This window comes from Bombus huntii, chromosome 8 (genome assembly GCF_024542735.1).
Source record: "Bombus huntii isolate Logan2020A chromosome 8, iyBomHunt1.1, whole genome shotgun sequence".
Classification (NCBI taxonomy): domain Eukaryota; kingdom Metazoa; phylum Arthropoda; class Insecta; order Hymenoptera; family Apidae; genus Bombus; species Bombus huntii.
In genome coordinates, this window is record NC_066245.1 from 12,156,301 (window position 1) to 12,170,137 (window position 13,837).

The 13,837-nt window shown below is 36.6% G+C and overlaps 1 protein-coding gene across 7 annotated transcripts in view; it reads right to left on the reverse strand.

Annotated features, from left to right (window-relative positions):
- LOC126868980 (synaptotagmin-6) overlaps positions 1-13,837 on the reverse strand; it is a 94,016-nt gene that overhangs the window by 9,342 nt on the left and 70,837 nt on the right. For all 7 annotated transcript variants that reach the window (XM_050625022.1, XM_050625023.1, XM_050625028.1 and 4 more), the window contains one exon: positions 326-389. In XM_050625022.1, the coding sequence (XP_050480979.1) occupies positions 326-389 (64 nt within the window). The remainder of the gene's footprint in view (positions 1-325; positions 390-13,837) is intronic.

Consider the following 13,837-nt stretch of genomic DNA (forward strand, 5'->3'; position numbering starts at 1 on the left):
TTTTTATGACCAAAAATGTGGTCGAAGCGCGATGGACCGTAACGTTCTGTCTGTCTACGCAAACACCCTATCCTTCGGACAAGACGATAGCCAATGATGTCGAAACATCTTCATAGCATATTTTTAACTAGCCTAAAGACCCGCTATAAATCGTAGGATTTCTCTGGCTAAGGTCCTTCATAATTTTAGAGCGCGACAGAAGAACTGGTATCTCTTGTCGATTGGTAATTTTCAATGTGAGGATGGAAGAGACTGTTGCGATATAGCGAGATCGTCGAAGATGAAAAGGTTTGTGTTATACTAATTTTCTAGCGAAGAATCTTACCTGATTCAATGACCACGGAGGAGCATGGCTGCACTGCGTGTTGTTCCTTGGCAACGTTAAACTCCTGAAACAGAATTTGTATTCGTTAGAAGCATCGTTGGAGTAGAATTTATTCGATTTCATCCACCTGTCGTTTTGTTTCTCCGTTCCTGGATAAAACGGACTTTTTCAAAATACACGTATGTGTATTACACGCATGTAAAAGAAGTTTCTATAGAAAAAATGATGCCTCTTGCCACGAAACAACGCAATATCCCATCGCTGTCACTTATCCAATATGCTACACTTTTTTCTTTTCACCTTTCCTTTCTATCGCAACGGTCTTCTAAATTAATTGACCATTTTTTCACTCGTAAACCCGTCCAGTGATAACTCGAATTTAAAAGAGAAACAAAGCCAACAGTTCCCTTTAACCAGCCAGCGGAACGTTTACCCCCCAACATGCAAAAAAATGAATTTCGATTTCAAAGTTAAATTACGCGTACGTACGTGCTATCAAACGCGTTCGTGTTACGTGTGCGCCATACAATCTGGGTCAGCGTAAAAAGAAGAAAAATATCGAAAACGAAAAAAATATTGGGATGGAAAAATGGGAGAGAAGGAGGAGCACGACGAAATGCAGCAGAATGTCTGTGTTTCGATGTTGCGTAATATCGTCCGAAGGAGCCACAAAATTTCCAACGATTCGTTCAATTTCCTCGAAATATTCGACACAATTTCTTCGCACAATTTCCCACCTTTTTTCCCTGTTCCCGAACGAATCGTGTTCCCGTTCCAAGAGATCCTGTTTATTCCTGCATCCGTAACTAATAATTGTAACACGAATACATCGGCAAACCAGAGGAGGTCTACGACTCGTCTGTGTTTTTGGATATTGGCAACGGACACACTCGACGCCGGGCCCAAGAAAACATGGAAATTAATCGTTCGCTGATTGGGCACAGTCATCGATCTATTTTTAGAAAAACGTGTAAAAAATTTTCTTGGCAAAGAAATTTATTTATTTCTTTCTCTTTGTTTTTTTAATGCAGAAATGTCTACTTTTTTTGTTTGTCTGTATTCATAAAATCTTTTTGGAGAGTTGAGAAAGGTCTGAAACACGTGCCGTGTGTTTTTAGTGGAGAATTTCGAAGCTGTTTTTTTTATATCGAATATTAATTTTTCATCGAATCAATTTTTTACAAACAAAATTGTTTCAATACGTTTAAGCAAGTTTTACAGGTTGATGTTAAATATCAGTCGATAAAGAAATAGTAAGAAAATCGTTTCGCTACATATTGCGGTATTCTATTTGGTTTTGAAACGGGCAGGCATCTAAGCAAGCATTTCCGTGGTTACGTAAATATTTCCACACAATTCTGCTACCAATTTTGCAACCTCTATACCAGGTAAATATCGAGACGTTCGTTCGATCTTTCAAATTCGCCGATAGCAAATCTGTGTACACATGGAAGGTAAGCAAATAGAATTGCGTATGTTGAAAGTTGTTCGAATAAGTTGCTGAGAAATTGCAATAAAAGAAATTACGGAAGACGGTTTCCTTAAAATACTCGCTAAATAAGTTTTGTTATATCTTCTGCAAATGTTATCTAAACACTAACGTGGATAAAATAGCGAAGTAAAGAATTGAATATTTTCCAAAACATAAAACGATATCAATGACAAATCAAAAGTTCTTTGCATTTAACGATAAAAAATATCATGGATGGAGCTAAAAAATGTTGCGAATTAAAGAATAAAGAATTAAAAGTTGATCGGTCAACCTAATATCCTGCCGTTTGTCCTACCATTTATTCTTTAGCTTAGCAACAGTTTTGGAAAAAAAGTTTATACAACGCGAGAAGATCGCGTGAGATATCGTGCGTTCTCCGCTTTTCATCCAGACTTAAATAGATACGCGTACAATGTATAACGTCACGCGCGTGGCTGAACGAGACAAAGTCCTTTTCTGTTCGTTCCTCGTTCAATTTTTTTTTTATTACCACTTTCTAATTCCTATCGATATTCGTGCGCCCAAAGGAAATGTTTTCTGGTTGTTTCGTTATGGACCGAATCCAGGAAACTCCGAATCCAAAAAATTGAAAGAATTGAGACTGTAGAACCGGTCTGTGAACGCTACAGAAAACTCGTAAAAATCCGAATATTCTGCTCGTGAAATCTTTCTGTATTTCCGTGAATATAACTTACGAGAGGGAAGTCTTTCAGCTTTGATAAAAACCAGAAACAAATACTCTTTTCATCGCTTCGTTTATAATAATAAAGGCTTATCAGATAAATTTCTAAAAGAGAAATCATTTTTCGTTAAAGCGTTTTTATTTTACTGTCAACTATAGAACGGGGGGAGACTCTATTTTGATCAGAAGCAAGACTAACAGATTTATTAACTAATTTCTAAGAACAAGTGATCTGTCTTTCTGTCAACTCGCTAAAACGTGTTACCTCGTCTTTTTTAAGCGACCTTTAAAAAACGTTATCGACGAATAAATGTCGCACGGTTAATTAATATTCCTTATCTGGGCGTTTCGAGAAACATCGTAGATCTTCTCTATAAGTTATCCTCGCGCTAATCTTTATAACCGTCCTTTAACTCTTACGAGGTAACAAACAGACCGCGATCGCCGAGCAATTTTAACGAGGTCGAGGATACAAGCTAATTTCATTCCCGTTGTCACGATTCATCGGTCGAGCTTCGTGTTTTTCAATGGCGAGCCCGTCTCACTTTCTACGATTTCTAACGATCCGAGAAATATAGGATAGCTTCGTTTTACTTCTCTGCCAGCTGACTACCACTTATCATATTTTCATACCACACTGTTTCACCTATTTGTTCACCTTTCCCATCTTTTTCCTCGTTTTCCGCTTTTCTTCGTCGTTTAACCTTGCTCCAATTTCTCCACAAAGGCGCACAGGTTCAACAGTTGCGAAGTGCGAAGAGACGTCCTGGTCTATCGATGCGTTAATTAAATTGTTTTGCCATTTCGAAACGCTACCGAAGGACGTTGCTGTTCGGAGATTATCACGGTGAAACGATTGCCAGATTGGAGAATATTGGATCGTTGAATCGTTTGATAAAATTCTCCGAGAACGCGAAATCTACTTGCGAATCGACGCTTTAATTCGCATCGAGATACCGTTTCGCGAAGGATATTTCTGTCTGCTCGGGGCTAAAAGGTAACAAGAAAAATCGTTCAATTCCCAGAGCATAGCGGAGAATCGTCGCTTTTACGTATACTCAATGTATAAATGGTTTCTTGGTAAATATTGTCATTGAGCACGTCGCACGATACTGTAATACTTTGACTCTACTATTTTGCCAATTGACATAGGGTTTTATTTCTTAATTGGAAGAGTAGTTAAATAATGTTGTTCATTGATTGAATTATAGATATTTTTCTAATGATTTATTTGTACAAGGATTCATCAACTTTTACTATATCGTTATACTTGTACGAAGTACGTGTTGTTATATCCCATTTGCATATAGTAAAATTAAATTTAACTTACTTAAAGTTTAGCGTTCTTTAGATAAAATGTTTCATTTCATGTTTGAAGGAATTTGTAACTAAGAAATGATCCAGTTAAGGTAAGTAAGTATAGAAATACTTTGGCTGTTTGGTTCATCGCGAGAAAGGTTATAAGTTTCTATGATAATGGAACGAATGTTTTAGAGCGGAAAAGGAGAGTTGCTTTCAAGTTTCTTTTTCCCTGTGAAATTCTGGCAATACTGCTTCTTTTTAATCGTCGCGATAACGAGCGCCAGCAAACATATATGAAAATGAAATTAGGTCGTCGTACAAATAATTTTCAACCGTAAATTAAACGTCCTGTACGCGCGTATAGAAAATATTTTCATACATAAACACGAAGTTAGACAGACAGAACTTGAAAATTCTATCGTACGACGAGTTTCCAATGAAGTTTATAACTTCCTTGATGCGTGATAAATAAACTGAAGCCTGATTCCTTCAAGTTATCGTATGTCATGTATATTGTATCTTCATTCATGATCTCTTACTGAAAATCCACTGATAACCGTTCAAAATTCTACCGATTTTACGATGCTCTCGATTCCACTGAGTTGCGATCCGAATTTAGAGGGAGACCGCGCTACAAGTAATGGAATACACATACAATCTTATGCATTCACCTGTTGTAACGGTGAATCAAATCAGGATCAATTCGTCATCAACAAGATTAAAGCGTGTTTATAAGAATACACATACAATAACATAATAATGACAACAACAACAACAACAACAACAACAACAACAAAAACAACAATAATGATAATAATAATGTAATAATAAAACAGGTTATATAAGGCTAGGTATAACACTCGCTACGCTACTTGTCTGACTAGGCGCGGCAACTATCCGCTACATTCTACTTGTCTGACTAGGCAGAGCACTCGCTCGGTCTACTCTACTTGTCTAAATAGGCACACCGTTTCTAGCTGATTTACACTACTTGTCTGACAAGGCATAATGGCCGCTCGACCTATTCTACTTGTCTATCTATACTTATACCTACCGACACAACGGTCATAGTTGATCTACACTATTTGGCTGATTTAAAAACAACGCCCGCCTCTGTTCGGCTTAAACTACTTACCTGATTAGGCATATCTTTAAGTGGCGCTTGTCTACACTACACTATCGACCTGGCTAGGCATAATGGGTTACTTCATCCATATTACTTATTTAAATATGTACTTTGATTTCGCAACATAGAGTATGACACGAAACTAGCAACACGTTCAGTCGTGAAACTCCTTTATTTCATTACTATGGCTACACATACGTGTAACATTGAAAACGTAATTTACGATTTTCCCGAATCCTCAATGTTTATTCTACTTGTTCGACTATGCGCACGCCCCCAGCGAGCTTTCGCTTCGATAACGAGTCTTGCAACGAAAAATCATTCCTCGCATTATTTCACAGTATTTCACATGTCGAATTTATTGTCCCTTTACACTTAGAAGAAACATTTTATACACGTGAATTTCAGAAATTCCTAGATAGCTTAAAATTTCTATCTTAAATACCTGGCACATTGGTTAAGATTCATTAAAATCAATTAATTAAGTACGGCCACGCTCGCACAATTACGCATTTTTCATGTTTCTCGCCTCGAAGGTCAATGACAATTTTTTGAACACCGCGATAGCCACGAATCGAACACAATATCTGTGTGGTTTAATCGTCAGTTTATACAGCGATTAGCGAATTTATACGACGAATATCGTTGAATTCACATTAGTATTAATTTTTATCATTTAATTTCTATCATTAGATTTACGTTATTTCCCCCCGCCCCCCCTTTTTTTTTATTTGATTTGGACTAGGATATCTGTGATTATTTCAATATGATTGCGACGATACAACGGCCAAGGCATATTTCTGTGCATTCAACAGAGAATTGTCATTTTTAGTTTGATTCTCCCCTTAGATCTCTTCATTATCCAAAGAACCGTGAAAAACGGCGGCTGAGATTAAAGAAATTTTATTTAGATATTCGGAACGAACGTCGCGAAAATTACGATAGTCATATTGCGGAATATCCTATAAATCAGTGATAATTGGAACTATCTTTTTATATTAAAGCAAAATTAGAGATACTTTCTTCTTCAACCAATCTAAGAACGTTTTATAAAATATTAATTTCTAATTTCTATATATTTAAGTTTAACATATTCAAATCCGTATTGAATCAACACCTATTAAACGTATCGTAACAAAGAAATTTTGATATTTTAATACTTAAAAATATTTACAGATATTAACTTTTCCTTCCAAATATTCGAAAAATAGAACATTGTTTCGTCACTCATATTTGTCTACTGAGCTTTTGCTACGATTTAACGTTATGTTCATTATTCTTTCATTCTCAAAACTTAAAGGAAAACATTCCGAGGCTGCTTTATATTCAGACACCGCTGATTCTTGTCTAACTGTCCCACCATCGTTCTGTGTTGCAGCGAGCTCGCAAGGAAATAGGAGGAATAGGAAATAGGAAATAACGCTTCCTCCTACTAACAATGAATCGAGGCAAGATCGAGTAGAAGCGAACTCGTGCAGCGAAAGAGAATAATATTAAAAGCACGGAGATGCCCGTTCCAATCCCCTCGATTTTAGCAACATTCGGAAGCGTCGTTTCTTCGTTTACGTTTCAAACAATTCAGACGTACGAGAAAATTATCCGCCATTGTCAATAAAAATACGCAGATAAGCTTGATAGAGTGAATGTAAAATTATCTCTGTTAGTTCTTTCAAAGTGATGCTCATGAACGTTGTGCAAGCTTGTGGCAAGCTTCGTATGCTCAATAGATTCGCAATCGATACTGCACGTTTCAAAATGGTCACCATTTTTATCGATAGGAAAAGTGATAAAAGATTGAACTATAACATTTCATCTAAATGCATCGATCGATTTTAAGCAATTAGAGATGTGTATGAGGAACGACGGTGTAGAAGTATGGAGAAGAACAAGAAGAATGAGACAAATGTGGCAAAATGGATGGAAATCAAAAGTTCGAAAAATAGAATATATATAATTAGGTAATTAGGGTAACTAAGCAGTTGATCATTAAAATGGTACTTTAAAGAACAAAAGAAATAGATGAATGAGTGGCTAAGTTTAGTAATGTGATATTCATTAATATATTTGAACACCAAGTATTGCTCTTTTCGGACCTTCCATTTTAAGAATCAGACCATATCCTGACAAATTTTATGTCGAATAAAAGAAATAAAATAAAGCGAAGTAAAGCATTCACATTGGCATAATAAGGCGCGTAGGAATTTTGAATCTTCTTCAAAGGTGATAAAGTAAAAGTCGTTTTACATAGAGCGTTTAAATAAACATTAAAATTTACCGTAGGTGACGACAGCGAAACGGCAAGCTCAGTTATAAACCGGGCATGAGACAATTCCAGTAGTTTCTCCAGCTCCTGTCGTATTTTCTTGACAGAAGAATCTCTTACTCGCAAGCTAGAGTGCTTAAGAATGCTCTTTTCGAACATGCTGCACGACTGTCGTTACTTTCGCACACGGTAGAACAGACGTTACAGTGTAATCAGTTGTTCGAGGAACTACTTTTAGCGATGAATTTTAAAATTGCATCATATTTGTTTATTTATTTTAATGGTCCTACTGTTAGGAAAGATCAATCGTTGAAAGCGCTTCTTTTCATCGTTACAATAATATATTAGTATATATTAATATATTGCCCGGAAAGTTTCTTTCGCTTCATAAAGTGATAATAGATAAACAACAATTTCTCTTTTATATTATCTTATTGCATTAGCTATGATCCATTTCGTTCTATTTCCATTATTATGTTCGTGCATAATTCAACAAACTAATATAAAAGAAAAAACATTGTGCGTCTATTATTTACTTATAAAACGAAAGAAACAACAAACAAATTTCGGACAACCTAATAATTTCTTGCTCTCGTTTGGATTCAAACGGAACTCGACCATAAATAATAATTCGAAAAGAATACTGCTATTTCTTTAAAATTCTAATAGCACAAGTTTAACTTTTGATCTTCATAAAAATATCATTGCTCTTCCATTGTTTTGATTAGAATTAATCAATAGTTTTTGGTGACTGGTAAAAGGTGAAAACAACTCGGTGTTGTTTGTTAGTCTTTCTGCAGTTTCTCGATTTCCATTCAATTTTCCTTTTCTCGAAATCTTCGTGAATTGAAATCACCTGTTAAATTGGTTTACGCCAGCTATTACCTTTCTCGAATACGTCCTCTATCGCTGTATTTCTTGCTGGAATAAGGAATAACGTTTCCAAAGGTACCGAGTAAATCTTCATTGTTCCAGTTGGCGGTTGCACGGGTGGCTGTTCGCACAGTTTCGTACTATTTCTTCCGCCAGTAAAAACAATCCCTATCAGTTGTCGACATTCGCGCTCGTGTGCGAGAATAAAGCGTTACCTCAGCGTTTTTAAAATCGGCCATTATTTTTTATTATCGCGGTTAATGCAATATTTTATACTTTATAAAGTTACGTCGTTCAACTTTGTTTAATTTCAATTTCCTTTATGATCAAAATTTTATGACTAATTTTTTGACTGAAAATTCCCCGTTATTTCGTTATTACCGAAATTTTACAAAAATTCGCGTATATATTTTACGAAATTCAATATTAAATTTGGATCGTACCGACAGAAAAATGTTGATCTCCCATCGATATTTTGAAACATTCTGCATAAGTAGAAATTTAAGAAAAGTTCGAAGGATAAGTAAATATATATATGAAACCAAAAAAAGGGGTAAATAACAGCGAAGTAAAAATACTGAAAAATATTATCGTGAAGTTGAATAACTTATTCTCGATTTTTTCAACTACTTCTTCTGCTCGACATCGCCTCGTTAATAGTTCTTACAGTCAGAAGAAGCGTACTCCATCAGGTATTTCACAGGACGCGGCATATGTGTCTTAGGACGTTTCGATTCGAAGATGCCTCACGTAGTTGTTTTGCCACAGAGATTTAACACTGTACGACGCGCATAATGTGATAAACAAACTCCGGACAAAGCAATTTCGCTGCTACGTGCAACCGACAACCAGTGACAAGTTCAAACGTTCCGGTATCCCCCTCGACCAGTATAAACAAACGACCATGTTCTCTAGACATAGTCAATCAGTCGCGCGAATCAATATCAATATCGAGTCATCGAGATCATCAGTCGGCCGAATAAGTATAACGAATGAGTCTAGCGAATCAGCGTAACAGTTAGTATCGGTACCGCAGTATCGCGCAATCTTATAACCGAATATCATCGAGCGGACAACGTTTGCGATTAACTTTGTATTGTACATTTTAAAATACCTGTAAATATATTTAACGAAATCCACAAAGTAAATTCTCATTCTAATTGAAGTTAATTTTAATAAGTATTTGAAATACCAGCTTTTTAGATAGAAAATCCAACGGACAGGGGGAATCCTGCGAAGCGACTGAAATTTCTGTTTTGACAATTCTACAAATATAAATAACGTATACAACGTTAAAATATCCGATACGGTTGAAACATCGAATTGCTGATGCGAAACTCGAAAAAGCTACGATTTCAATAATGTAGCTGCGTACAACGTGACGGGCGTACTCTCTGTTTTAACAGCGTATTTCATCCGTGCCGAATGATTTCTGCATTCAGCAAGAGCGATGTTACGTAATTAAAAAGCACACTCTATTCGGCCATGTAGATGTAATCGATGGGAACAAATTTTTCTACCGCTTAATTAAATCCTCGTTCGTCTGCATCCGCAATTGAACCACTCGTTGAAACAAAATTTAAATTATTTTTTATGTTAAATCACGTTATCCACATGTTTTTAATACACGAGTTCTTCGACGAGACACGAACTTGTCCATGGTACACGGTACCTGTTACACGCGTTTCTCGAGCGGAATAACTCGTAGGTGATTTTGAAAACCCGCGTAATTATTCGCTTGAAAAACACGAATCAAAAGACAAGTGACAATTAACGAACATTCATTACGCCCGACCATGTAATTACGTTACGTTGCATCGAATCATGCTTGAGCATAGTGCATGCCTACTTGCATATAAGACGGCTTGAACGAAAACAATGTAACAATTTTCTATTTTGTTCGCTCGATCTAAATCTATCATAAATGTTGATCAACGCTTTTGCGTTCATCGAAGCGTTGCCAAATCACTTAGACTTTGTGATTTTTAAACGAGAGATGTGCTTGTGCCCTTGTACTTTTCGAGGAAGCATCTCCGTCTTATTCGTCCGCAAATCCTACAAATTTGTGAATCTCGGCTTTTAGAAATCTAGGAATTTAGGAATCTAGACACCTGAGAATCGAGAAATCCAGGAATCTATTAAGATTCTGACGCCCGGAAATAAGAATAATGTCGGTATTTTTCAAAGCGAGAAAATTTGCGCTTGCATAAATTTTTGGTTAAATAATGGGATCCAACTATGGGGAACAGCGAGTAATTCCAACATAGAGATTCTCCAACGATTCCAATCAAAAACTCCAAGATCCTTAATAGGTGCACCTTGCTATGTTACCAACGAAACAATACACCTTAACGCGACCTTAAGATACCCACGGTTAAAGAAGAAATATCCAAATTCAGTAACAGATACAATACAAGAGTTAACAACCACCAAAACCTATTAGTTACCCAATTACTTGACACGACGGGTCAGATCCGCAGACTAAAAAGACAATACCCTTTAGATTTAAGCATTAGATTCAATTAGAATCAAACATACTATAAACTGCTACAATCCAAGTTACAATACCACGCCAAAATAATTTACTTATAATTCTCGATGAGAATTGATTGTAAGTAGTCGTCTAGTCGTCTTCAGTACGTATGAGAAAATAAATCCTTGGAAATTCAAATTGGTTTCCTAGAACCTAGAAAATGGAAATGTCTTCGTGTCAAGAAAAGTTGCATTCTTTATTTTTGTGGCGACACTCGACGACGGAACTTTCCGACGGCTTCGCGACACAAAGCGCTATACCATCAAAGCGTAAGGCCGATATGCCTAATGTACCATCGATATCTCTACGGTCCTTCTGCCGAATATTCGGAAGAATGCATACGCGGCAACGGTCGCGGACGTCCAACGAACGTGTGCGTAGTGGGTATGATATCGAGGGGCAACAAAAGAAAAGAATCTTTTGAACGAAGTGCGAAGGGTCAACCGATCCTTCAAATCGGCTTCAAAACCGATAGGCTGATGACGGAACCCACCAAACGGCAAGGGAGTACACGCGGCAACAGGAGGTCCCAGGCCCAGACCCGATACCCGGGTGTCCCCCCTTTCCCCTTCCATCCCTCTATTTCATAAGATAACCACTTGTATAGGGATGCGACCGAGTTGTAAGAGCTTCAGTCTTGGAAAGTCACGGCTGCAGCACGGAAGTAAACTATCATTATTGTAGCCAAGATGTTAGTAAATAAAATCTCTCTTTTTTCTATTTTCATCTTCGATCTTCTACGTGACACAAACATAGTCGAGAAACGGGGATTGTTGATTGTTGGTTGTTGACTGTTGATTGTTAAATAAATTATATCGTTGAACATCGAGAATATTCCTTGGGCACCTTACATCAAACATCGCCGCATTTTATTTGTTATCATAACTATTTAGGATCATGGATGTACATAGCGATGTATTATAAGTTTGAGTTCAAACTCTCATCTCAAATTCACGTATCAATTTTAATTCTTCCACGTAACATGATGAAATTTCTCCTCACGCATATACAGTATACACGAAATGCATACAAGAAAGTTCAACGTGTACAATGTCTTGTGTATCGAAAAGCATCGCATCGGTCGAGAATGCAATTTACATCATTATATCACGAAACGTATCACCAGTTTGGTACGCTGAAAGCTTCTGCTCCATAGTAGACATAGGCTCTAGAGCAATTAGCAGCTACAATGACTATCGAGCATCTTGGGTTAATTTCAGACTTGATTACTGATATTCCTCCTCTTGCTCCTCTTCCTCCTCCTCTCTCTTTCTCTCTCTCTCTCTCTCTCTCTCTCTTTCTGTCTCTGTCTGTCTGTCTGTCTGTCACTCTTATACTCTCTTTTGATCTTCACTGTTTGATCGAAATTAAACCTCCCAATAATCGCGTGAGCGTCTTCTTAGAACTAGAAATATGGCGATAGAGAAACATCAAACAAGTAAAAATTATTGTTCGAGCAAGATTCAGATAGTATTAGACGGTTACAGTTATGCAAGGTACGAAGAAAGGGAAAGTGAAACATTTCGATTATTGCGCTATAGAATGAGTTAAAACAGATTGGAATTTCCAAGACAAACTAGTCGTTTCCTTAAGCAGATTATTTGTATTAGCAACTATTTCCAAGATTATTGCTGTCAAATTAGATTATTGGAACTTTGCTAACGCGTAGAACGTGAATCAAACTTTCTCCAATTTTTTACATATAGACCATCCATCTTTTATTTAAATTAATTTCTACTTTTTCACTAATGGCTAATTCTGCGATCTAAATTTGTTATGTCTCGATCTTGCTTTCGCTTCAATGGAAAGAGGATTTTGAATATCTTAAGAAAATCACGTAATTGGAATCGGCAATCGCATACTTCAATGTCCTAACAACATACGTAACAGTGTCAATGTCACAGGCATCAACACAGCAATTTTTCTCATTTCCATAGGTTTTTGTCTGAAAGTTGATAGGTTTTTATATTCTGTCAAAACCCCAACATATCATATAACGAAACATACAGCGTTTGCAAGCTGAAAACTTTTGGTCACTTTAGGTATATGCCAACGTATAGTCCAACCACGAGTTACCGCAAAACCAGAATTACCGGATATTCGAAATAATCGGTGGACAACGGGCAACGAAATTCACGCCACCGTTTAATTACGTATCGACGGCCGAATCGTTTCTTACTAATTAATTCAGGACGTCGCGTAAATATTGCAATAATCATGCGGGCCCGTTAATATTGTTCAAGTGAATTTAGGCCACAGGTAGGCAAATAACGAAGTTTGGGATCAACGACCGGTGGGTCGGTGCCACTGCGACTGCAACATGCTGCCCTAAGCCTACAATAGCAATGATGCTTTCAGCGTGCCTAATTGAAAGTGGCAATACATTTCGTGTGTGTAATAATGGAAATTACATTGTGTGCACGTTACTTCGAGAAGAGGCGAGCCAAAATTCTACCCTCCAGAGACATAGTATCTGACGCACTCTCGATACTCGCTTCAATTTACAACGCAAGGACGTTTAACATATTTTACGATCTAATTTTGTTCAGTTCAAACAAATCACGTTGAAAAAAAAAAAAACAAAAAAGCCAAACAATTGCGAGAAGCAAGTTCGTCTAATGATCGATTTACATGTAAATATCATATTGGTGCAGTATGATGCTATTCGTGCGTAAGGTATCACACGGTATAGTTATATATTACTCGTATACTATAAGATTTTTAATAAACGAATAAGTAATAAGTTATGATTTTTTGACTTCCTAATTTTGATAATAATTCCGTTAGCTAAACGCGAGTAACATAACGTAGTTGGAAAAGAGAACGAGCTTGTTAAATTTAAAAATTATTTCCTTGTAAAAGACAAAGAATATTAATCATAATTATAATATAGGTATTATTCTGCTAATTGATGATCCAAGGGAAATATGTTTGAAGAGATGTTCAATTTATTTTATTTCAAATTCATTGCATTTAAGCTTCATTAACAATCGCATCTTTGATTAAGCCACACTTATCGGTAGAATGTACCCGTCGTACCGATATCGATCGATGGTTCATTAATATTCCTGTTGATGCGTGTTTCATACTTTTAGCATCGTGAATCGTCGTACTTGTTTGCTCGCTATAAGCGTACAACTAATTCGAATGTGTCGAACGCATTTGCATATTGTCCATAGCTAATCTTGCTTGCAAGAGTCTATAATTAACCAAAACGTAGTATACCTGTAATTTAGTAATT